This window comes from Heterodontus francisci, chromosome 1, assembly GCF_036365525.1.
Source record: "Heterodontus francisci isolate sHetFra1 chromosome 1, sHetFra1.hap1, whole genome shotgun sequence".
Classification (NCBI taxonomy): Eukaryota; Metazoa; Chordata; class Chondrichthyes; order Heterodontiformes; family Heterodontidae; genus Heterodontus; species Heterodontus francisci.
The window spans coordinates 257,728,732-257,756,414 of NC_090371.1; the positions used below are offsets into that span (position 1 = coordinate 257,728,732).

At 43.7% G+C, this 27,683-nt stretch overlaps 1 protein-coding gene across 2 annotated transcripts in view; it reads right to left on the reverse strand.

The window, feature by feature from the left end:
* Nucleotides 1-1,220: 1,220 nt before the first annotated feature.
* Nucleotides 1,221-27,683, reverse strand: part of mgst2 (microsomal glutathione S-transferase 2) — a 48,053-nt gene continuing 21,590 nt past the window's right edge. For both annotated transcript variants that reach the window (XM_068024975.1, XM_068025045.1), the window contains 2 exons: nt 5,556-5,637; nt 1,221-4,042 (listed from right to left, as the gene is read on the reverse strand). In XM_068024975.1, the coding sequence (XP_067881076.1) occupies nt 3,907-4,042; nt 5,556-5,637 (218 nt within the window). In that variant the 3' untranslated portion in view covers nt 1,221-3,906. The remainder of the gene's footprint in view (nt 4,043-5,555; nt 5,638-27,683) is intronic.

Genomic DNA, 27,683 nt, shown 5'->3' on the forward strand with positions numbered 1-27,683 from the left:
AGGCCCAACCATCTTCAGCTGCTTCATCAATGATCTTCCCTCCAACATAAGGTCAGAAATGGGGATGTGCGCTGATGATTGCACGATGTTCAGCACCATTCATGACTCCTCAGATACTGAAGCAGTCCGTGCCCACATACAGCAAGATACAGACAACATTCAGGCTAGGCCTGATAAGTGGCAAGTAACATTCACATACACAAGTGCCAGGTAATGACCATCTCTAACAAGAGAGAATCTACCCATCTCCCCTGGACATTAAACAGCATTACTATCGCTGAACCCTCCACAATCAACATCCTGGGTGTTACCATTGACCAGAAATTTAACTAGACTAGCCATATAAATACAGTGGCTACAAGAACAGGTCTGGGGCTGGGAATTCTGCAGCGAGTAACTCATCCCCTGACTCCCCAAAGCCTGTCCACCATCCACAAGGCACAAGTCAGGAGTGTGATGGAATACTCTCCACTTGCCTGGATGAGTGCAGCTCCAACAACACTCAAGGAGCTTGACACCATCGAGGAGAAAGCAGGCCACTTGATTGGCATCCCATTCATCCCCTTAAACATTCATTCCCTCTACCACCAGCTCAAGATGCACTGCAGCAACTCGTTAATGCTCCTTTGTCAATACCTTCCAAATCCCTGATCTCTACCACCTAGAAGGGCAAGAGCAACAGACACATGAGAGCACCGCCACCTGCAAGTCACACACCATTCTGACTTGGAGCTCTATCGCTACTCTTTCACTGTCGCTAGGTCAAAATACTGGAACTCCTTCCCTAACAGCACTGTGGGTGTATCTACACCAGATGGACTGCAGCGGTTCAAGAAGGCAGTTCAGCACCACATTCTCAAGGGCAATTAGGGATGGGCAATAAACGCTGACCTTGCCAGTGATGCTCACATCCCATGAATGAATAAAAAAAGGGCTTCTCTGATTATCAGTGTCATGTGAGGAGACTAAGTAATTGCAGATTACAGCTTTGAGTGTGCATCAGTGCCCAATAACAAGTGTTTTGTCTTATAATCAATGGCAAGACTGCCCAATCATAGAGTGAGCTGGAACTTGCTGTTTACAAGTGCTGCCTCTCCTCTACTCTTAGATATCAATGGAAAATTACTGAAGACAAAACTCTCTGGGCAAAACTTTTTTTCAAGCAGAAACAATTACCAAAATTGCATTTATTAAATCATCAAAACAAGATAAAGCATGAACTCAGGTTTCTCTCAAGTAACTTGGCTAAACAAGACAGTATGGATTACTATATTCAAGGAGTTTGAATAGAACATAAAGCATGTTACATGAATGAATTAAATTTGCACTTCAGAATTTGCTATCATTTAATCTTTATATTTTATAATGTTGTGAAGCAGTTATTTCAGCAAATTATCAGTGTTGGAACATGAGAAAAGCTGTCAAGCAATAGATACTAACAGAAGAAATTAGTTGGTTGATAAGAATACTGGGAGTGTCCAGGATGCAAAAAATCAAAAAGGATTTAAGAGCATTGCTTATATAAGAAACATCGCTTATATAGATCAACAAATGACAATGGCAATAGTTTGGGCCTAGTTCAGGGATGTTAACAGCTAGACTACCAAAGATGGCCTACATCCTGAGGTAAATGGAAGCAGAAGTCAAGCAAGCACTAGTTAAACAATGTCAAGAGTGTCTTGTGGATTTGTGTGTGTGTGGGTGTAGAAGAAATTCTGGAAGGACTGTACTGTTACTCAAGTTGGAGTGCTATTCTGAATAAATCTTTGAAATTTAAATAAGTTTATTTAAGCAGAACCTTCAAATAACACTAAAGTTGTAGAATAAGAAAGAAGGAAAGATAGAAATTAGCTTAATTTTGTCTTAAGTTCTACATATTTTTGAGCCCTTACCATTAAAAAAAATGACCAAAGCAGATGGCAGTAAAGATAAAAAGCTTGAGAGATGTATTGATGCAATTTTGATATGCAAGGAAAATAAATTTATGTTTGTACCCAGTTGGGAAAGAAAAATAATTTTTCAGTCAAAATCAACTTTGCATTTCTGAGCTGATCTCTTACAAACTGCTTTCCAAATTCTTTAATTGGAGGTGTGGAATACCTCCTGCCCACAATGACAGATTAACCTCTTTCTCACCATGTACCATGGCGATCTGATGCTTTCTAAAACACGTGTGAGCTTAGTCTGCGAGAGTTTTTATTGTATTAGTTTTAGTCAGCGGGTAATACACTTGCCTCCAAGTCTGTAAGTTATGGGCATACGTTACACGCCAGGATTTGAGCACATAATTCAAGATTCAAATACATAATCTAGGCCAGCCCTAGGACTACTTGAAGAGCAAGAAGTTGTCCTGGCCAATATTCTTCCATCAACAAACTCCCAATAAAAATAACAATAAGCCATGGATTTAATTTGTGTAACCTTGCTATGGACAAAATTTGTGCTAATATTGCCTACATAGTAACTGTGAGGGTGTTTCAAGAAGTAATTGATTTGTTCTGAGCACTTTGGGACATTCTGAAGATGCAATAAGCTGCTTTTCCTCCCCTACCCAGATTTCCCTATCATTATCCTGTTGGATGAAGTGAGCCTTTAACTTAGTGGCAGCATTCCCATCTGGGCCAGAAGGTAAAGGGTTCAAGGCCTATTCCAGATAGCCCTTTTGAGTGGAGACTAGAATATGCCTCTAAATGTTGGGTCACATCCAGCTGGGTACTTACATCTAGACAGAGTAACCACTGGCTCAATGATGGTATTCCTGCCTCGGAGTCAGAAAGCTTGGATGCATGCCCCGCTCCACACAGCCCTAGTAAGCAGTGACGGAAGTGTTAGCTCTGAATGGTTGACATCCAATAGGGAAGCTTTTGGCTGATGGGTGCAGTGGGCCTCACTAAGGTCTTTAACCTTTGATGTAGCCCACCTAGGAGAAAATACTCTACAGATAAAAACCATGAGGAAGCCACTTCAGCTACTCTTTTTTTTATTTATTTAGAGATACAGCACTGAAACAGGCCCTTCGGCCCACCGAGTCTGTGCCGACCATCAACCACCCATTTATACTAATCCTACGCTAATCCCATATTCCTATCACATCCCCACCTGTCCCTATATTCTCCTACCACCTACCTATACTAGGGGCAATTTATAATGGCCAACTTACCCATCAACCTGCAAGTCTTTTGGTGGTGGGAGGAAACCGGAGTACCCGGCGAAAACCCACGCAGACACAGGGAGAACTTGCAAACTCCACACAGGCAGTACCCAGAACTGAACCCAGGTCGCTGGAGCTGTGAGGCTGCGGTGCTAACCACTGCGCCGCACTCTTCCCTAGTAGGTGGCTCAAGAATCTCTTATGTAAGACTTGAGTTAGGATTTACCCTAGGACAGAACACAACAGATGGACCAATGATAGCGGACATCACTTGTATACATGAAAATGTTGATGGTATAGATTTGTGTGCAACAGTGATCAAACATTTGAATTGGAAAATTACTGCAAGGACAAGAGCTAATGAATTGAGCTACATGTTTTGGAGGTTCATGGGGTATCTACGCTAACATTTAGACTTTATTTAGAGGCCTATTATTTTAATGTAGTTAAGGTACGTTAATGCTAATTTACTCGAACTTGAACTTGTTCCAATAACCTCGTGTTAAAAATGCAACTAACAAAAACAGTTACAAGGCCGAGCAACTTTGTATATAGTGCATTTCAATGAGTTTTAGAGACAAAAAGCACAGATGATATTCAATAAGTGAAGCTATTGTACAAATGCTGACTTCATTTTACCCTGTTGAACTCACATATATAAAATCACAAAATTTTGAGAGAGGATTTCATATTCATTATACTTAAAGCATAAAATTTGCAATATGCATCATCTTTTTTGGTCAACTGTTTGCACATTATGGAAACAATTTGCTGATCTTTTTAGCAATGTTGAAATCAAAATATTTGTCAATCATGCTATTGGTGATCCCGACAGAACTCAGACAGATTAGCATCAGCAACATCACAAGAGCAATTTTGAATCCAGGAATCCTGAAAACAGAAATATACACATTTTAAAAAATCACAATAGTCTAACTACAATTCATTTTTAAATGTACTTGATGTTTTCATATCCCATGTCTTCCTATCCCCAGCTCACTTTGGCTCAGTGGGCAAGTGTATCAACTACTGTGGTCTGTGCGGTTAGCTGAGCTCAGCCAGAGATATAGTAGGTGTCACTACAACTTCCTTCACTGTCCCTAGGCAGGAAAAAGAGGAAAGAGCAAAAAAAAAAAGGTCACAGCTTCCCTTCCTTAATACTAGAAATTCCTGCTGGCAAGTGTATAGGGTGGAAATCAGGTGGGAATATCAGATTTATTGCAATGCCACTCACAGTGGAATAGTTAGTAGGTAGCCTCTGGTTGCACACATGAAGATGGCTACTGCGATGAGGTACCAGACTGGAGCCAGCATCCATCAATCTATGGTATCAGCCTTGGCGTAATGGTAGCACTCTCACCTGTAAGTGAGAAGGTTATGGGCTCAAGTCCCAATGCAGAGGCTTGAGCACTTAATCTAGGATGGTACTCCAGTGCAGCACAGAGGGAGTACTGTACTGCCAGAGGTGCCAACTTTCAGATAAGGTGGTAAACCAAGGCCCCAACTGGCCTCTCAGGTTGACATCCCATGGCACCATTTGAAGAGAATGTGAGTTCCCTCATTGTGTTGGCCCATATTTATCCCTCAACCAACAACTATAAACAGATCACGGAGTCATTTATTTCATAAAACAGATGACCTGATCATTTATTTTGTTGCTATTTATGGAACCTTGCTGTTCCATAATTGGCTGCTGTGTTTCCTACATTCCAAGTGGCTACACTTTAAAAGGTACTTAATTGGCTGTAGAGTGCTTTGGGATGTCTTGAGGTCATGAAAAGTGCTATATAAATGCAAGTGCTTTCTTCCTTTACCCCAGCAGTGATCAGGTCCTTTAATGAGGGGTCAGGCCTGCTGTTCACAGCTCCACACTCAGCTAAGTTCTCTACCTTCTTTGTTGTTAATTTCTTGGAGTGCAGCCAGCGTGGGTAAAGGTTTGTTTGCCCTTAGCCAATACGGCGAGCAATGCACATCTGGCTGAAAACGTGCATATGCTTCTCACCTGCCATATTAGGGCCTTAGCAGTCGAGCTATGTGGACCAATTTCTAGGCCAATGGGTGTTGCGAATGCAATATTCTACATGTTTTCAAGTGGACTGTGATGGTGCAGGAATTTGGAAAGTACTTCACATGAAAAACAACATACGATAAGTGGTTTATGGTCATGGAGAGCCATTATTTGGGGCTAGTTGCTTTCTCTTCTCACACTGCCCCACCAAAAAAGAGGGAGGAAAAGTACTGGAGGTAGGGTTGTCATAGGTTTTTTCATTCAGTTCTAAACTGATGGCAATCAACAAGGCCTGGGAACAAATTACATATCTGTCCTCTCAGGGGAAGATGGTGTACAACATGGAAAGAGCATTGAGAGACAGAAAAAAACCTGAGGAAGAACTTAAGCTCATACCTTCCCTTTGTCGACTCAGCATATCCAATAAAGTACATAAACCGACTAATCAGGTAGGCAAGACCAAAGACTGAGGCGATTTCTGAATGAAGGAAAGTAGTAAAATATAAATTTTTGCAATTAAAATTATCCATTTAAAATCAAACAACTCTTGGTACATTTTATCAATTTTATGATTGTGTTTGCACTGTTAGAGTTTATTTTGCATGTTTCACATAATGAGATATGTAATAATCATGAAGACAGTTAAATCTGTTTGACTTTGGAGAACATATCTAATGAAATACAGTAATAATGTTTAGTACGCAGGTAACCACAGGACAAACTGAAGTGACTACACAGAATTTTCTCTACATCTTTATCGGAGCAATAGGGATGCAGCAGCCAGCCTCAATGTCTCCATGCCAGGGATGGAGAAAGGCCACTCAGGTTCCAGCACTTGATCACAATCCAATTACCCCCAGCTGGAAAGTGACTGTTTATGGACACAAGGCAGCGCAGTGGTTAGCACCGCAGCCGCACAGCTCCAGCGACCCGGGTTCGGTTCTGGGTACTGCCTGTGCGGAGTTTGCAAGTTCTCCCTGTGACCGCGTGGGTTTCCGCCGGGTGTTCCGGTTTCCTCCCACAGCCAAAGACTTGCAGGTTGATAGGTAAATTGGCCATTGTAAATTGCCCATAGTGTAGGTAGGTGGTAGGAGAATGGTGAGGATGTAATAGGGAATATGGGATTAATGTAGGATTAGTATAAATGGGTGGTTGTTGGTTGGCACAGACTCGGTGGGCCGAAGGGCCTGTTTCAGTGCTGTATGTCTAAATAAAATAAAATTTAAGAAATAAAATAAAAGGTGAGCACTGGGTTGGGCTAAACTGCGATGCCTTCCTCAGGCAAACAGTCTGTGAACATAAGAACATGAGAAATAGTAGCAGGAGTAAGTCATTCAGCCCCTCAAGCCTGCTCCACCATTCAATAAGATAATGGCTGATCTGATTGTGGCCTTAACTCCACTTTCCTGCTTGCCCCCCATAACCCTCGACTCCCTTGTCAATTAAAAATCAGTCTAACTCAGCCTTGAATATATTCAATGACTCAGCCTCCACTGCTCACTGGGGAAGAGAATTCCAAACAGTAACAATCAACTTTTAGGTTCCCATGTAAAGAATGGCTACTTAAGTGAGGTGCTGGTGACACACGGAACAGTACCCCAACGAGAGTCAGCACTTTTACAAGGAAAGAAGAAAAGTGTAAGAATGAACAGGTAAAGGAAGATTCAAGCAAGAGTCCATGAAGGTATGCTATGCATATTATAGTTACACTACTTTCCGATGAAACAGTTAAAACTAAAATGCTGTAGTCCCAGGTAATGTCTTTAAAATAATTTAGTAAGATTGCTTTCTGAGATAAGCTGTTCATGGTTCACCAGCCTTATATGAATCACTGTGGCTCTAGACAATGTCCTGTCCTGAAATTAGACTGTTGAGATAAGCTGCTCATGGTTGATTGACTTTGTCTCCCTCTAGTCTAAACTCATCAAGCTGAAAATAACCAATCAACCTGATCTTCCCTGACCTTGTTATGTTGGAAAAGCATCACATTTCAAGGCTCCAGGAGCAAAGGTCAGGCTTGTACCAATTGATAGATTCTCGAGTCGCTTTGACGGATGAGCGTTCAATAAGGAGACTGGTTGTTCACAATCTGGGTTGGTGTCTCATATGCGTTGCTAAACCAAATCTTGATTTGCAGATCCGTTTGCAAATATCACACATGAAGAAACTGTTGGAGGGGTGGGTGAAGACTCTGAATTTGCGGTGTGCTCACTTGTCCTGTAGGGACTTGACTCTGTTCTCTTCAAATGTTGAGATTGTTTCATGACAGAGACATCTCCATTTGGATCTGTCCATGGTTGTTTTTTCCCATGTAATGGGGACCATATTACTAGCTCCGAGATTGGCTTTCAGAATGTCTTTGTATCTAAGTTTGGGAGTCCTATGGTGTGGGTTCCCGTGCTCAGCTGTCTGTAGAATACGTCTTTGGCATGCAGGAATCCTCCATACGTACCACATGCTGACCCAACGAAGCTGAGCTCTCATGAGCATGCTCTCATTACTAGATGTGCAGCACCATGCAAGAACTTCAATGTTAGGGATTTGTTCCTGCTACCTGATGTTGCAGATAGATCTTAAAGCAACTAGATCCATTCCAACTTTACTGCTTATGTGACACCAGTAGGGTAACCATGCCTCACAGCCATAGAGAAGTGATGTGTGAACCACTGCCTGGTAGACTTTGATCTTTGTTTTGAGACAGACTCCAAGCTCTCTCCAATGCCCGTGGGTGAGCCTACCGAATGCTGAGCTTGCTTTTTCCAGGCAATGAACGATTTCATCATCCAATGTGGTGTTGCTGGAGAGGATACTCCCAAGATAGCAAAACTTCTGAACTGTAAATATGGGGTCTAGGGGTTTGTGGCCAGGGGCAGGTTGGTACAAGATCTCTGTCTTTTTCAGACTTATTGTAAGGCTGAAGTGTTCTGAGGCTTGGACAAAGCAGTCAACAAGCAGCTGGATGTCCTCTGGACTGTGTGCTATGAGAGCACAGTCGTCAGCAAACAAGAGTTCACTCAATAGCTGTTCTTCGATCTTTGTGCGAGTCTTGAGCCTTCACAAATTGAAGAGGTTGCCACCTGTCCTGAACTGAATGTGTACTCTTATGCGAAGATCTTTGAGTGCATACAAGAGTATGGCCGCAAATTAAATAGCAAACAGAACTGGACCATTACGCAGCCTTGTTTGGTGCCACTGGTGACAAGAAAGGCATCTGATAAGGCACCATTCTGCATCACATAGAAACACAGGAACATAGGAGTAGGCCATTCAATCCATCAAGCCTGCTACACCATTCAATATGATCATGGCTAATCATCCACTTCAATGTCTTTTTCCCACACTATCCTCATATCCCTTTATGTCATTTGTATTTAGAAATCTGTCAATCTCTGCTTTAAACATACTCAATGACTGAGCTTCCACAGCCCTCTGGGGTAGAGAATTCCAAAGATTCACAACCCTCTGAGTAAAGAAATTTCTCTTCATCTCTGTCCTAAGTGGCTTCCCCTTATTTTGAAATTGTGTCCCCTGGTTCTAGACTCCCCAACCAGAGGAAACATCTTACCTGCATCTACCCGACTATCCCTTTAATTATTTTGTAGGTTTCAATGACATCACCTCTCATTCTTTGAAACTTGAGAGAATACAGGCCCAGTTTCCCCAATCTCTCTTCATAGGACAGTCCCACCATCCCGGGAACAAGTCTGCTGAACCTTCGTTGCACTCCCTCTATGGCAATAATATCCTTCCAAAGGTAAGGGAACTAAAATTGCACACAATACTCCAGGTGCAGTCTAACCAATGTTCTATACAATTGAACTTCACTATTCCTGTACTCAAATCCTCTTGCAATAAAGGCTAACATATCATGAGCCTTCTTAATTGCTTGCTGCACCTGCATGTTAGCTTTCAGTGACTTATTGGCAAGGAAACCCAGGTCCCTTTGTACATATACACTTTTTAATCTCTTACCATTTAAGAACTACTCTGCACATCTGTTCCTCCTATCAAGGTGGATAACCTCACATTATATTCCATCTGCCACATTCTTGCCCACTCACTAAGTCTTTCCAATTCTCCTTGAAGCCGCTTTGCATCTTCCTCACAGCACATATTCCCACCTAGTTTTGTGTCATCTGCGAACTTGGAAATACTACATTTGGTCCCCACATCCATATCACTGATATATATTGTGAACAGCTGGGGCCCAAGCACTGATCCCTGCAGTACCCAACTAGTCACAGCCTGCCAACGCAAGAATGACGCGTTTATTCCTACTCTCTGCCTTCTGCCTGTTAACCAATCCTTCATCTATGCCAGTATATTACCTCCTATCCCATGTGCTTTAATTTTGCTAACCAACCTCCTGTGGGGGACTTTATCAAAGGCCTCTTGAAAATCCAAGTATACCACGTCCACCAACTCCCCTTTATCAATTCTATTAGTAACATCCTCAAAAAAACTCCAACAGGTTTGTCAAACATGATTTCCCATTCATAAATCCATGTCGACTATGCCCAAGGAGATTATTATTATCCAAGTGTCCACTCATCACATCCTTTGGAACAGATTCTAACATTTTCCCAACGACTGATGTAAGGCTAACAGGTCTGTAGTTCCCTGTTTTCTCTCTCCCTCCCTCTTTAAATTGTGGGGTGACATTTGCGACATTCCAATCTGCAGGAACTGCTCCAGAATTTTGGAAGATGATCACCAATGCAACCACTATCTCCATAGCTACCTCTTTCAATACTCTAGGATGCAGAATATCAGGTCCTGGGACTAATCAACCTTCAGCCCCATTAATTTCTCCAAAACAACCTTATTAATATTAATTTCCTTCAATTCCTCAATCCCCCTAAACCCTTGGATCTCTGATTCTGGGAGATTTCTTGCATCTTCCTCAATGAAGACAGACACAAAGTAATCATTTAGCTTCTCTGCCATTTCTCTATTCCCCATTATAAATTCTCCTGACTCTGCCTGTAATGGATCCACATTTTTCTTAGCCAAACGTTTCCTTTTTATGTACCTACAGAAGCTTTTACAGTCTGTTTTTATACTTTTGCTAGCTTCCATTCATATTCTATTCTCCCTTTCTTTATCAGTTTCTTCGTCCTCCTTTGCCGTCTTCTAAAATCCTCCCGATCCTTAGATTTACTACTATTTCTGGCAACTTTATAGGCCTTTTCTTTTAGTCTTATATAATCCTTAACTTCCTTTGTTATCCACGGTTGACTACCTTTACTTTTGGGGTTTTTGTGCCTTGAAGGAACGTATAGGCCGGAATTTTACGCCGCGCCCAGCGGGTCGGATGGTGGCGTGGGGGCGACATAAAATTGAGTGGCAGGCTTCGGGAGACCTACCCGCCCCCGAACAAGTTTAAGGAGGTCCGGTGGGGGGGGGGCGGGGGGTGGAAAACTGCCCGCCCGCGGCCAATCAAGACCCTTAAGTGGCCACTTAACGGCCACTTAAGGGCCCTGCCCGCCTCCACAGGTATTTTACCCGTGGCAAGCGGGTGGGCCGGGGATGTGAAAGGCCGCCCAGTGATAGCCGGCCTTTCCACGCCCCGGGGGGGGGACATGGCAGTTGGGCACAGGGTGCCCGATTGAGGGCACCCCCGCCTCCCAACACACCCCCGGGATCCAAGACACCCCCCTCCCCCAAACGCCCACCCTAGCCTCACCAGGGCACAACCGATCCCCCTGGTGAGGCAACTCAAACTTACCCACTCTCTCGGGTCCATTGCATCGGCTGGGCTGCAGTCCCAGCAGTGGCCACCGCTCCCGGTGGCACTGCTGAGACTAAGAGCTGCCAGCCCGCTGATTGGCCAGCAGCTCACTGAGGCAGGACCTCCTCCCTCAAGTAGGTGGAAATCCCGCCTCGGGACAATTAAAGCCTGGGGATCCGTAAAATATGGGATGGATCTGGCTCCCGTCCGCCCACTGTAAAATTGCGGCCATAGTTGCTGTAAACGACAACATATTTCTTTAAAGACTATCCATTGCCTATGTACTGTCATACCTTTTAATTTATTTTCCCAATCCATCTCAGCCAACTTGCCCCTCATACCTTCATAATTTCCTTTGTTCAAATTTAACACCCTAGCTTCAGATTAGAGTCATAGAGAAATACAGCACCGAAACAGGCCCTTCGGCCCACCGAGTCCACGTCGACCATCAACCACTTATTTATACTAATCCTACATTAATCCCATTTTTCCTCTCTCACATCCCACCTTCCCTCAATTCTCCTACCACTCGGAGAAATTTTATTTTTTACAATGGCCAATTTACCTATCAACCTGCAAGTCTTTGGCATGTGGGAGGAAACCCAAGCAGTCACAGGGAGAACTTGCAAACTACCTCACTTTCAAACATAATGTAAAATTCTATCATATTATGATCACTCATCCCTAAAGGTTCTTTTACAACAAGATTATTAATTAGCCCTTTCTCATTATATTAGATCTAAAATAGCTTGTTCTCTATTCGGTTCTTCAACATATTGATCTGGAAAACCATCCCAAACACACTCCAGAAACTCATCCTCCACAGCATTAGTTCTTCTGCCTCCTGCAAGGACTCCATTCCATCCTCCCAGTTTCTCCGTCTCCAACGCATCTGCTCTGATGATGTAACCTTCCATGACAGCACTTCTGATATGTCTTCCTTTTTCCTCAACCAAGGATTCCCCCCACTGTGGTTGACAGGGCCCTCAACCGTGTCCGGTCCATTTCCCGCACCTCTACCCTCCCCACTTCCCCTCCCTCCCAGAACCACGACAGGGTTCCCCTTGTCCTCACTTTCCACGCAACAGCCTCCACCACCAAAGGATCATCCTCCGCCATTTCCTCCACCATGATGCCACTACCAAATGCATCTTCCCCTCCCCTCCCGTCAGCATTCCGAAGGGATCATTCCCTCCGCGACACCCTGGTCCACTCCTCCATTACCCCTAACACCTCATCCCCTTCCCATGCAATCGCAGGAGGTGTAATACCTGCCCATTTACCTCCCGTCTCCTCACCAACCAAGGCCCAAACACTCTTTTCAGGTGAAGCAGCGATTTACTTGTAATTCTTTCAGTTTAGTATACTATATTCGCTGCTCACAATGTGGTCTCCTCTACACTGGGGAGACCAAACGCAGATTTGTTGACCGCTTTGCAGAACACCTCCGCTCAGTCAGAAAGCATGACCCCAAGCTTCTGGCAGCTGGCCATTTCAACAACCACCACCCCCCCCCCCCCCACCCCGCTCTCATGCCCACATATCTGTCCTGGGATTGCTGCAGTGTTCCAGTGAACATCAACACAAGCTTGAGGAACAGCATCTCATTTACCAATTAGGCACGCTACAACCTGCCGGACTGAACATTGAGTTCAATCATTTCAGAGCATGGCGGGCCCCCAATTTTCAGTTCTTTTTTCTTTATATTCTATTTTAGTTTGTTTCATCATTCATTTTTCTTACCATGTGCCTGCCCTTTGTTTTTTTTTAAACATGTTTGTGCTTTGGGCCAGGGTTGTTCATTTTCTGTCCATTAATACCCTCTCTGCACTAACGCTTTGTCTTTCAACACACCATTCAACATACCGTTTGCCTTTTCTTAACTCTTGCCCCACCCCTGCTTTATTTGCTTAAAACCTATTAAATTTCTAACCTTTGCCAGTTCTAATGAAGGGTCATGACCTGAAATGTTAACTCTGCTTCTCTTTCCACAGATGCTGCCAGACCTGCTGAGTATTTCCAGCATTTCTTGTTTTTATTTCAGATTTCCAGCATCTGCAGTATTTTGCTTTTATTTAATGCTTATTAGGTTTACCCAGTCGATCTACAGATTGAAGTCACCCATGACTACTGTATTACCCATGCTACATGCTTCTCTAATCTCTTGATTAATGCCATGCCCCACACTACCACTACTGTTTAGTGGCCGATAAACAACTCCTACCAATGCTTGCTGCCCCTTGCTGTTTCTTAGCTCCACCCAAACAGATTCCACATCCATCACGCTGGCCATCATCCCATCATGAAATGAGCAGATGACCCTGAACATCTTTTCCGGGCAATTATATTTGCGCAACACCTTCCACAAGCCTTCACAGTTGAAGGCCTTGGTCAGGTCCTTGTTCTGATCACAGGATTTTTCTTGAATTTGACACGCCGCAAAGATCATATCGACTGTTCCTCATCCAGCATGAAAGCCACACTGTGATTCTAGGTACACCGAGTCAGATAAGATGAGTGACAATCCTGTTGAGAATAACCGTTGCAAGAATTTTACCCACTGTGGAGAGAAGTGAAATATCATGATAATTGTCACAGATGGACCTACATCCCTTCCGTTTGTACAGGTGAGTTATGGAAGCATCCTTGTAATCTTGGGGCACAATGCTCTAATGGCAGATTAGCAGAAGAAGCCAGTGAGTTTCCTAACCACGTGAGCGCCTCCATACTTGAATACTTCAGGTGGAATGCCATCGGCTCCCAGAGACGTATCCTCAGACATTTGCTTTATAGCCTTGGTGACTTTGGCTTGAGATGGATCAAGGGCAAGCTCATCGAGGACGTGATGCTGTGGAAGTGATTCAGTGGCGTCATCGCACACTATGGGTTCTTGGTTCAGGAGACTGTGAAAACATTCTGCCCAATGAGAGAGAATCTCATGCCTGTTCGTTAGGAGCTGACTGCCGCCTACTGAGAGGCCGGGTATCATACCGTTGGTTTTGGGCCATAGACAGATTGAAGACCTTCATGGAGAGCCTTCACGTTGTGCTTATCAGCAGCTTCCTGAAGCTCTGCAGCCTTGTTCTCCCACTATCGGGTCTTCATCTCTCTCACTTTGGCCTGCAGCGTGTGTTTTACTTGATGGTATCTGACTTTTCTTGCTGGTGATTTTTTTTTGTCAGATATGTAGGATCTGCGAGCATTGTGCCGGAGCTTGGATATATCTTGGTCATTCTTGTTGAACCAAGGATCTCAGATGCCATGCTATAAGTGACATTCCTTAACTTCTTCCAAGAATCTTCAATGGCTATGTTACCTTCTGTAATACCAGCAAGCTCTATGGCTAAATTTTGTTCCAGGTTCTGTCATTTGGCTGAGTATTTTAGGACAGTTACGTCAAGATTTCTTTGTAGTCTGACTATGTGTTATAGCACTTTAGGTGTTATCTTCAAGGATATAATACTCCTGACAAGATGATGGTCTGACCATCATCCAGCACCTTTAAGGCAACAGGTAGCGTGCACGCCCTTGAGGTCTCTCTGTCGTACAATAATGCAGTCCAACATGTGCCAATGTTTAGATCTGGGGTGCATCCATGTTGTTTTTAATTTATAAACTTGTTGGAAGATTGTGTTTGTGATAGCAAGGTAAAGCTCGCTGCACTGAGAGAGAATTTGGCTGTTGGAGTTTACTCTATCAATGCAGTGCTGTCCCAGTACTACCCTCCATGTGTTTCAGTCTGTACCAACACAGGCATTGAAATCACCAAGGATGATGAGCTTGTCCTGGCTCTGATGACCCTGCTGATGTTGTCATAGAACACTTCTTTGACCTTGTCTGTGTGTGCCATTGTTAGTACATAGGCACAGATGAGTGTTGCTTACTGGTTTCTAGCAACATTTATTTGAAGTACCATGAGTTAGTAATTAATAAGCTTGGGAAGTGAGTTGAGCTTACATGTCAATTTAAATTGAATGACAAAGCTCACACCTGACTGTCGAGGCTGGTCCTTGGACTTGAAAATCCAGTAGAACATGTAGCTTGCACCTACTTCCTCAAGATGAGACTCCTCTGCAAACCTTACATACAAACATATGAATTAGGAGCAGAAGTAGGCCATTCAGTCCCTCGAGCCTGCTCTGCCATTCAATAAGATCATGGCTGATCTGTTTGTGTTTTGAATTCCACACCCCCATCTACCCCCGATAACCCTTGATCCCCTTGCCTAACAAGAATCTATCTACCTCTGCCTTAAAAATATTCATTGACCCTGCCTCTGCTATCTTTTGAGGCAGAGAGTTCCAAAGTCGCAGAACTCTCAGAGAAAAAATCATCTCTGTCCTAAAAGGGCGACCCCTAATTTTAAAACAGTGCCCCCTAGTTCTGGACTCACCCACAAGAGGAAACATCCTTTCCACATCCACCTTGTCAAGAATGTTCAGGATCTTATAAACTTCAATCAAGTTTCCCCTCACTCTTCTAATCTCGAGTGAAAACAAGCCCAGTCTGTCCAACCTTTCCTCATAAGTCAACCCACTCATTCCAGGTATCAATCTAGTAAACCTCCTCTGAACCGCCTCCAATGCATTTATATCCTTCCTTAAATAAGGAGACCAAAACTGCACACAGTATTTGAGATGTGGTCTCACCAACGCCCTGTATAACTGAAGCATAACATCCTTACTTTTATTTTCAATTCCTCTTGCAATAAAGGATAGCATTCCATTAGCCTTCTTTATTACTTGCTGTACCTGCATACTAACTTTTTTGTGACTCATGCACTAGAACACCCTCTGCACCTCAAAATTCTGCAGCTGTTCTCCATTTAAGTAATATTCTGATCTTTTATTCTTCCTGCCAACCTGAACAACTTCACATTTTCCCACATGATACTTCATCTGCCAGATTTTTGCCCATTCACTCAACCTATCTATATCGATCTGCAACCTCCATATGTCCTCTTCACAATTTACTTTCCTACCTATCTTTGTGTCATCTGCAAATTTAGCTACCAAGCCATCGTTCCCCTCATCTAAGTCATTAATATGAACTGTAAAAAGTTGAGGTCCCAGCACAGACCCCTGCGGGACTCCACTCTCCACATCCTGCCAATCAGAAAAGGACCCATTTATGCATACTCTGTTTTCTGCCAGCCAGCCATCTATCCATGCTAATATGTTACCTCTACACCTTGAGCTCCTACTTTGCGCAATAATCTTTATGTGGTAGCATGTCAAATGCCTTCTGGAAATCCTAATACAGTATGTCAACAGGCTCCCCTTTATCCACAGCGCATGTCACTCCTTCAAAAGGACTTCAACAAATTGGTTAAACATGATTTCCCTTTCATAAAACCATGCTGACTACTCCCGATTACCTTGAGTTTTTCTAACTGCCCACCTACAACCTCCTTAATGATCAATTCGAACATCTTCCCCATGACAGATGGACAGACAGACCTTGTTTCACTTACAGCAGCTACATCAATATTGTACCTCCCCCGCTTTCTAGCTATGAGGGCTGTTCTACGCTCTGGTCTTGTATTATTGTCTAAAAGCATTCTGACATTCCATGAGCTGAATGTCATCCAATAGCTAGTTGTCCTTTGAATTTGAGTTTTCTTTAAGTTTCGACCACAGTGATTGGTGACCAGCTAGGAGCAGTGACCTGGCAGGTACAGGGAGGGCTGGCTGTGTTTAGGGTTCCTACTTTTCCCCTTACCCAGATTGGGGAGAGCAGAGCTGTACCTCAAAAGGTCTTTTCTGTCGCCTTAGGAGGATATGAGCTCCATATCTGCCCCGATCTGTGGAGAGTGACAATCACCCTGAGGTCATCTGTGTACAGGGTTATGACTGAAGACTGCCAGCAGCATCCTCTGCTTGTCCCCATTGTCACTTGGTAGTCTGAAACAAAAACAGAAAATGCTGGAAATACTTGGCAGGTGAAAGGTCACACAGACCTGAAACGTTAACTCTGTTTCTCTCTTTACAGATGCTGCCTGACCTGCGGAGTATTTCCAGCAACTTCAGTTTTTATTTCAGATTTCCAGCATCTGCAGTATTTTGCTTTTGTGTTGGTAACCTGATATGTTGGTTGGTGATTGCTGAACTACTTGCACATTGATTACATTTAAGGGGGTAAGGTTTGTGCAGAGCCGCTCCCACTCCCTTGTCCGAGGCAGCTACTGCTGCACTGGTGCAATGTGTGCCACAAGCACAGCAGCTGAAACGATGCAGGTTTTAATTTTGGAATTAGCCTTCTCCTAGACGAGCAGCTAAGCAAACTGGGGACCCTCACCTGCCCTTTTAACATAGCCATCCAGTCTGTTGACACGGTTTGTATTCTTCCATACTGTCAACCGATGACTTTACTATTTGGCTCATAGCTGGGGGCTTAAAGTCATAGTTTTTCTTCTAGGTAGACTGCCAACCAAGGCTGATGAGCGCCACCTGCCCAGAGCTATCTGGTTTTGAAGTGCCAGACACTCACCTTCACATCTCTTCCTACAAACAGGGATTGGCACATGAAATCAGACAGTGAGGTGTTTGATTAGGCAATGCTATTTGAGATGCTGAACACATGGGACTTTTTGTGGATGAAGAGCATCGTAACTTCTCTTTAACAATCCCGGTCCTTCCTAACCCTTTGATTACAAGACCAGTATAAGTGAAGGTGATTTTAAGAGGTCCATATTACAGGTAAAGCTACAGGGGAGCAGAGAATACCAATTGGGTATCAACTCAAGAAGAGTAACGGGGTAATGCTGTTTCATTGTCACACAGGGCAATTAAAATTAAAAGTACACCAGATCTTCATAGGCTCTTACTGGAATCTTCCTTGACCTGTCCATTCTTACAAAATAAAGAAATGTATATTACATGCTCAGCCATTGCCTTTCACAAATATTAAGAATTTCAAGGGAACAGAGTCTGTTAAAAGTCCATGGAATTCTGTGTATTTATAAGCTTTTTGCTGGATTCATTGAATCTGTATGTAATAAGCTTTCACAAGCAGTAAAAAAAAAAACTGCCTCAAAACCCAAATTATAATTTAAGGATGATCTCCAGCTACACAGAGCCAGAAATGGGCTTTGCAGCCTTCTTCTATGCTCTAAAGCTCCGTGATCTCTTGATCTCTGCTCAATACAGAAGCAAAATTGCTGGTCAAACTGACAACTTATTTCTTTACATCGCCATTAAACGTAAGCTTCTTATCCACTTTCTGCTGTAGTGCTGGGAGGTACAATATACTGAATCAATGGCCTGAAACACTCCAAATTCCTCAACTGGACAAAACTGGGTTCCAGTTGAGAATTCGGGTGCCCTCTCTTTAGGTTGTCTCCCCACACCTTGCACCAACCAAGCTGGTGATCGGCAAACCTGCTGTCCCTTCCCTGCAGAATCTGGAGGGAGGGAGTGTGGTGAGTGAGAAAAACAAACATAAGAAATAGGGGCAGGAGTGGGACATACAGCTGATCTTCTAACTCAACTCCATTTTCCTGCCCTATCCCCATATTCCTTGATTCCTTTAGAACATGTGGGTCTGTGTGCGAGAGAGAGAGAATGCCTGTGTGTGTGAGAAAGAGAGAGACAGAGAGAGAGAGAGAGAGAGCGAAAAGAGATAGAGTGAGCATGTACCTGTGTGAGAGAGAGAGAGAGAAAAAAAAGGGAGGGACGAAAAGAAAACACTGCATGACCTTTTCCCCTCTCCATTCATGCGAGGAAGCATCTCACCTCTATTTCAACAACCTCACCTCAAACTAATCTTTCACAACCTCATTCAAAGTAATTTTACACAAAACAATGACAAAGCCTTAACACTAAAATTGTATAATTACAGTCAATTGCCATGATGAATTCAATTGCACATGTAAATTTGATGGGTCATGAATTTAATGCTAGATTCCCAAATGAGACTGGCATTTGTTTTAATGCTGCAATGTGAAAGTTATTACTGACAATCCAAGCATAGATTTTTACCTACTCTACAGCAATCTCTCTCATCCACTCAGTTTTGGACCATGTATCCTGCTGGCCTGAACAGACCAACATCCTCTCACAATCTGGCCTTGAATAGCACTTTCTCCAGTCTCTCCATCAGCTTCACTATGACGCAGCCACAAAACAAAACTATCGTTCCCACAGAAGCCACATTAACATTAACATGAACAGATACCAACAGTCATGTCAGAACTGCAGAAAAAATGTTGCACAGCAGGTTATACATAAATCAATGAAATGACAGCTCATTGATTTTAGTATTGACAGTATATGTGATATGAAAGTGACTAGTTAAATCTCAGTCTGTTCTATCATTCCCTTTATAACTTCTATTAACTCAGTAGTGGTAGGTTCAATCAAGCTACTATAAACCTCAGATATGAGCATTAGCCTCTTGAAGCTAAAGTTTGGCACCTAAACAAATTACTTGGAGCAAGATGTGGTGCATCTTTCGTGGACTACTAGAGGGAAAACATTGCTATGTCAGAACATTCCCTTTTAATGGGAGGATACCCACATATTATAGGTACATATCCTATCAAATTTCTTACTTTCTTCCAATCTTATACAAAAAAGGTTTAATTTAAATTCAAACGTTTTGGCAAAAAATAGATCCAATATGTAAACATAATTTTTTGAACTATTGAAAGAGCTTCATGTTATCCATTTACATTGAACTGCACCAAATGGAAAGTCTGTGACAGCTTGACTGACAAATGCTCCATGTGGTACGGTCTTATGTGCTACATACCATGAAGCTTCTACTTTGGTCCTTGGTTTGTGTTGAGTTAATCAGCGTGGCAGTGGGTCACCACAATTGGTAAATGCTCTGATGAAAGGTCACAGAACTGAAACATTAACTCTATTTCTCAGATGCTGCCTGACCTGCTGAGTATTCCCACATTTTCTCCTTTTATTTCATATTTCCATCATCCACAGTATTTCATTTTTGTTTTATTGGAGGCGTTGCTCATAGAACTGAGTCAAGAAACACAGCCAGTTTGTGTTGGGGTGGGTGTTGGATGCACAATCCAGTCCCTGGCCTCTTGTGTAGATTTTTTTGTTGCACCAGTTTGAGCTGGAAGAAAAGCTGCTGGGTTTAACCCCAAGTACTTTTCAGCCCCGTCAGGTCCAACAATTTCCAATGTGAGGCTGTCAAGGGAGGTAGATTCCAGGGAAGATGGCGTTGCTAAACGGACACCAACCACTCAATGAAGCCGCTGCTGGGCTTCTGGACACCGGCAAGGGCAGTGATCTCTTGACCAGGCTTGCATGCAGTGTCAAGTATCACATTGAAATATCAAACTATTAAGATCATTTTTCCTTCATATTAAATATACTATAATGTAATTATAATAGCTACATATTTAGTTAGCATTTATCTATCCATATTTTTTCAATATATGTTTAAGTAGCTCGTGATTTTTTTGTGTATCAGAAGTAGCTCTCACTAAAGAAAAGGCTGGAGACCCCTGTTCTAACCCTTTGTACCACCTTAATCCAGGGTCAAAATTAGACTTTTCCTCTCAAGAACACTTTCTCTGCACATTTCCCAGTAAGTATTTGAGTGACAATGAACCAAGTAGAGAAACATTGAAACACAAGATATTCTGAACCACTTTGCCTGCTTTGCATTTAACCCACTCTATGTTTTTCTCTCTATGGTTCTGCCTTTGCTCTGGTTCACTCCTATTGTTGTAATACAACCAGCAATACCTCCCATTTTCACATAGTTGATTGTATAGTTTCATCCGTGGTCAACCTTCACATGTATGCCAGTGTCATCGCTCCACCAATACAGTCATCGATTTCATCACAACCACTGTGCTGGCACACCTCTTGTCCAATAAAATCATGGATCAACCAGAACGATCCTTCTTGGCTCCACTGCTCTCTATTCACCCTTCCCCCTAGTGAATTCAAAAATTCTTGGCCTCATTTACCAATCGCTCCACAGCTTTGCCCCTTATCTTTGTCATATTTCCATGCCTTGCATTCCTCTAACCTTTGTATTCTACCCCCACCCCCACCCATCCACCATCAATTTTAGAGCCTTTCACCATCGTGGCCCTATTCTCTGAAATGTCTATATTAAGTCTCCTTCCTATGCTATCTTGGCTCAGTTGGTAGCACTTTTGCTTCTGAGTGAAAAGGCTGTAGGTTCAAGCCCGACTATGGACTTAGACACATCATCCAAAGCTGACACTCCAATGCGGGGCTGATGGAGTGCTGCATTGTCCGAGGTACTGGCCTAGAAATTGATTTAGGCCCAAGGGCAAAATGTGGGATGCGCTTCAAGCAGATGTCAGAAGCCGGAATCTTGAAGCTCATCCAAAATTGGGCCTTGGGCCTCATTTTATTTATTTCTGTGAGCATTTGTTGGGACTCCAGAGGCAACTCGCCAGTCTCCAGAGCTCATATTTGGGCCAGCTGCGAGACCAACAGTGGCTGTGATGCACTTTGGGATGTGCTGAGCATATGATAATGTGCTACATAAGTGGGATGATGATATTATTGCTATCACAGAGACATGGCTGAGGGAGGGGCAGGACTGGCAACTCAATATTCCAGGGTATAGAATCTTCAGGCGTGATAGGAGAGGGAATAAAAGAGGAGGTGGTATTGCACTGTTGATCAAGGAGTCAATTACTGCACTAAGGAGGGATGATATCTTAGAAGGTTCCTCAAATGAGGCCATATGGGTAGAACTTAAGAACAAAAGGGGGGCAATCACTTAGCTGGGCATGTACTACAGACCTCCAAACAGTCAGGGAGAGATAGAGGAACAGATATGTAGGCAAATCTCAGAAAGGTGTAAAAATAATAGGGTAATAATAGTAGGGGATTTCAACTTACTGAATATCAACTGGGATAGTCTTAGTGCAACAGGCTTGGGGAGGAATTCTTAAAATGCATACAGGAGAGCTTTTTGAGCCAGTACGTAGAAAGTCCTACAAGAGAAGGAGCAGTACTGGACCTAATCCTTGGGAATAAAGCTGGACAAGTGGTAGAAGCAGCAGTGGGGGAGCATTTCGGGGATAGTGACCATAACTCTAAGATTTAAGGTAGTTTTGGAAAAGGACAAAGATGGACCAGAAATAAAGGTACTGAATTGGGGGAAGGCCGATTTCAATATGATAAAACAGGATCTGGCCAAAGTGGACTGGGAGCAGCTACTTGTAGGAAAGTCTACATCAGGCCAGTGGGAGTCATTCAAAGAGGAAATAGTGAGGGTTCAGAGCCAACATGTACCCGTTAAGGTGAAGGGTAGGACCATCAAGTCCAGGGAACCCCCTGGATGTCAAGGGATATAGAGTACTGGATCAGGAAAAAAAAAGGAGGCTTATGGCAGATTGCAGCGTTGAAAACAGCAGAGGCAATAGAGGAGTATAGAAAGTGTAGTAATTAGGGGAGCGAAGAGGGGACATGAAAAAACATTGGCAGGCAAGATAAAGGAAAATCCTAAGGCGTTTTATAAGTATATTTAAGGAAACCTCCTGCTGATTACCACCTACCGCCCTCCCTCAGCTGATGAGTCAGTACTCCACCACATTGGAGGAAGCACTGAGGGTGGCAAGGGCACAGAATGTACTCTGGGTGGGGGACTTCAATGTCCATCACCAAGAGTGGCTCGGTAGCACCACTACTGACCATGCTGGCCGAGTCCAAAAGGACATATCTGCTAGACTGGGTATGCGTCAGGTGATTAGGGAACAAGAGGGGAAAACATACATGACCTTGTCCTCACCAACCTGCCTGCCGCAGATGCATCTGTCCATGACGGTATTGGTAGGAGTGACCACCTCACAGTCCTTGTGGAGATGAGGTCCCGCCTTCACATTGAGGATACCCTCCATCGTGTTGTGTGGCACTACCACTGTGCTAAAGATTTCGAACAGATCTAGCAATGCAAAACTGAGCATCCATGAGGCGCTGTGGGCCATCAGCAGCAGCTGAATTGTACTCAACCACAATCTGTAACCTCATGGCCCAGCATATCCCCCACTCTACCATTACCATCAAGCCAGGAGACCAACCCTGGTTCAATGAAGAGTGTAGGAAGGCTTGCCAGGAGCAGCATCAGGCATACCTCAAAATAAAGTGTCAACCTGGTGAAGCTAAAACACAGGACTATCTCCGTGCCAAACTGCGTAAGCAGCATGTGATAGACAGAGCTAAGTGATCCCATAACCAACGGATCAGATCTAAGCTCTGCAGTCCTGCCACATCCAGCTGTGAATGGTGGTGGACAATTAAACAACTCATTGGAGGAGATGGCTGCACAAATATCCCCATCCTCAATGATGGGGGAGCCCAGCACATCAATGAGAAAGATAAGGCTGAAGCATTTGCAACAATCTTCAGCCAGAAGTGCCGAGTTGATGATCCATCTCGGCCTCCTCCTGAAGTCCCCAGCATCACAGATGCCAGACTTCAGTCAATTCGATTCACTCCACGTAATATCAAAAAACGACTGAAGGCACTGGATATTGCAAAGGCTATGGGCCCTGACAATATTCCGGCAATAGTACTGAAGACCTGTGCTCCAGAACTTGCCGCGCCTCTAGCCAAGCTGTTCCAGTACAGCTACAACACTGGCATCTGCCCTGCAATGTGGAAAATTGCCCAGGTCTGTCCAGTACACAAAAAGCAGGACAAGTCCAACCCGGCCAACTACCGCCCCATCAGCCTACTCTCAATCATCAGTAATGTGATGGAAGGTGTCATCAACAATGCCATCAGGCACTTGCTTAGCAATCACCTGCTCAGTGACGCTCAGTTTGGGTTCCGCCAGGGCCACTCAGCTCCTGACCTCATTACAGCCTTGGTTCAAACATGAACAACCAACAGCTGAACTCAAGAGGTGAGGTGAAAGTGACTGCTCTTGACATCAAGGCAGCATTTGACTGAGTATGACATCAAGGAGCCCTAGCAAAACTGAGGTCAATGGGAATCAGGGAAAAACCCTCCACTGGCTGGAGTCATACAGAGCACAAAGAAAGATGGCTGTGGTTGTTGGAGGTCAATCTGAGCTCCAGGACATCACTGCAGGAGTGTCCTAGACCCAACCATCTTCAGCTGCTTCATCAATGACCTTCCTTCAATCATAAGGTCAGAAGTGGGGATATTCACTGATGATTGCACAATGTTCAGCACCATTCGTGACTCCTCAGATACTGAAGCAGTCCGTGTAGAAATGCAGCAAGACTTGGACAATATCCAGGCTTGGGCTGATAAGTGACAAGTAACATTCGCGCCACACAAGTGCCAGGCAATGACCATCTCCAACGAGAGAAAATCTAACCATCTCCCCATGACATTCAATGGCATTACCATCGCTGAATCCACCACTATCAACATTCTAGGGGCTACCATTGACCAGAAACTGAACTGGAGTAGCCATATAAATACCGTGGCTTCAAGAGCAGGTCAGAGGCTAGGAATGCTGCGGCGAGTAACTCACCCCGACTCCCCAAAGCCTGTCCACAAGGCACATGTCAGGAGTGTGATGGAATACTCTCCATTTGCCTGGATGGGTGCAGCTCCAACAACACTCAAGAAGCTTGACACCATCCAGGACAAAGCAGCCTGCTTGATTGTTTGTAGATGGGGTGCCATTCACTCCCTCCATCACCGACGCACAGTAGCAGCAGTGTGTACCATCTACAAGATGCACTGCAGCAACGCACCAAGGCTCCTTAGACAGCACCTTCCAAACCCGCAACCTCTAACAACTAGAAGGACGAAGGACAAGGGCAGCAAATGCATGGGAACACCACCACCTGCAAGTTCCCCTCCAAGTCACACACCATTCTGACTTGGAACTATTTCACCGTTCCTTCACTGTCACTGGGTCAAAGTCCTGGAACTCCTTTCCTAACAGCACTGTGGGTGTACATACCCCACAAGGTTTGCAGCAGTTCAAGAAGGCAGCTCACCACCACCTTCTCAAGGGCAATTAGAGATGGGCAATAAATGCCGGCCTGGCCAGCGACACCCACATCCCATGAATGAATTTTTAAAAAAGGGCAAGAGGATAACCAGGGAAGGAGTAGGGCCCAAAGTGGCAATCTGCGTGTGGAGCCGGATGACATAGGTGAGGTTTTAAATGATTACTTTTCATCTGTTTTCACTATGGAGAATGACGATGTAGGTGTAGAGATCAGAAAGGGGGATTGCGATATACTTGAACATATTAACATTGAAAGGGAGGAAGTATTAGATGTTTTAGTGGGCTTAAAAGTGGATAAATCCTCAGGCCCAGATGAGATGTATCCCAGGCTGTTATGTGAGGCAAGGGAGGTGATAGCAGGGGCTCCAACACAAATTTTCAAATTCTCTCTGGCCACGGGAGAGGTGCCAGAGGACTGGAGGACAGCGAATGTGGTACCATTATTCAAGAAGGGTAGCAGGGACAAACCATGTAATTACAGGCCCGTGAGTCTAACATCAGTGGTTGGGAAACTATTGAAAAAAATTCTGAGGGACAGGATTAATCTGCACTTGGAGAGGCAGGGAATAATCAGGGATAGTCAGCACGGCTTTGTCAGGGGGACATTGTGTCTAACTAACTTGAACGAATTTTTCGAGGAGGTGACTAGATGTGTAGATGAGAGTAAAGCAGTTGATGTAGTCTACATGGACTTCAGTAAGGCTTTTGATAAGGTCCGGCATGGGAGATTGGTTAAGAAGCTAAGAGCCCATGGGATCCAGGGCAATTTGGCAAATTGGATCCAAAATTGGCTTAATGGCAGGAAACAGAGGGTAATGGTCGAGGGTTGTTTTTGCGAGTGGAAGCCTGTGACCAGTGGTGTCCCACAGGGATCAGTGCTGGGACCCTTGCTGTTTGTAGTGTACATTAATGACTTAGACGTGAACATAGGAGCTATGATCAGTAAGTTCGCAGATGGCATGAAAATTGGTGGTGTCGTAAATAGGGAGGAGGAAAGCCTTAGATTACAGGAAGATATAAATGGGCTGGTAAGATGGGCAGAGCTGTGGCAAATGGAATTTAATCCTGAGAAGTGTGAGGTGATGCATTTTGGGAGGACTAACAAGGCAAGGGAATATACAATGGATGGTAGGACCCTAGGAAGTACAGAAGGTCAGATGGACCTTGGTGTACTTGTCCATAGATCACTAAAGGCAGCAGCACAGGTAGATGAGGTGGTTAGGAAGGCATATGGGATACTTGCCTTTATTAGCCGAGGCATAGAATCTAAGAGCAGGGACGTTATGATGAAGCTGTATAAAATGCTAGTTAGGCCACAGCTAGAGTACTGTGTACAGTTCTGGGCACCACACTATAGGAAGGACGTGATTGCACTGGAGAGGGTGCAGAGGAGATTAACCAGGATGTTGCCTGGGCTGGAGCATTTCAGCTATGAAGAGAGACAGAAAAGGCTAGGGTTGTTTTCCTTACAGCAGAGAAGGCTGAGTGGGGGACATGATTGAGGTATACAAAATTATGAGGGGCATTGATAGGTTAGATAGGAAGATACTTTTTCCCTTAGTGGAGGGGTCAATAACCAAAGATTTAAGGTAAGGGGCAGGAGGTTTAGAGGGGATTTGAGGAAAAATCTTTTCACCTAGAGGGTGGTTGGAATGTGGAATACACTGCCTGAAGGGGTGGTAGAGGCAGGAACCCTCACAACATTTAAGAAGTATTTAGATGAGCACTTGAAACGCCATAGCATACAAGGCTATGTCCAAATGCTGGAAAATGGGACTAGAATAGTTAGGTGCTTGATGGCTGGCACAGACACGATGGGCTGAAGGGCCTGTTACTGTGCTGTATAACTCTATGACACTAAATTTATTTTTTCTTCCTCCTTTCTACCTTCCTCCAGCCCTCAAATCATATCTTTTTCCCCAACTCTCCTTTTACTGCTTAGCATTCATTTTTTGCTTTGAAGCTCCATGGGAGGTTTTACAATGTCAAAAATGCTATATAAATGCAAAATGCTCCATTTTCCTGCTTTTGTCTTCACATTGCTCTCATTCCCTCTCTTTACACCTTTCCTTCATTTTTCTTTCATTTCTATTCTGAAATTTGCTTTCTTCTCAATTCCTTTCTGCATGAGTATTCACTTTTTTGCCTGCCTTCCACTCCCAGTTTCACTGTACCTTGTTGACCAAGTCCTAGCAAATACGTCTGACATCAAAAGAGAGATCATTGATCATTTTAAAAAGATGCAGAAAACATGGCATAGATTAACAGAATCGACAATAATTTCATATTTCCCTTTAGGCACAGAAATACCCATAGATTTTGAATGCCCTGTTAAAAAGATGTTGTTTGTGATCAAAATACAAAGCAATTTTGCACAGGGCTATACTTTCACCCAACACCCTGGACAGTATGATTAAGCCCATACTTTCGGTCCTATTTAAATGAATTGTCATTTGAGAATTTATGCATTCTGTAACCTTTTCAGTAAAATGTTATGCAACACTGAAATGAAACTGAACTCCCTGATGGCTCGGTGAAAAATACATGTAACTGAACTATACATAACAGAAGGTACAGGTTCCATTTTTGAACCAGGCTGTGTTAGCCAATCCAATTCAAAATAGCAATAGGGGTGTTAGAATTATTCTTGAGATAGAAGGGCTTTTGCTTCACTATAAAGTGAACCTTGCTGGAAATTGCCCAATAGTGTCATTGAATGAAGACAAGATCACACCCTGCAGTGTTCTCCCACATGTTCAAATGGTCTGCCAATTATAAACGGTAATCATTAGGGCAAGGTATACAAAGACACCCAGAATCTATGGAACCACATCTCAGCA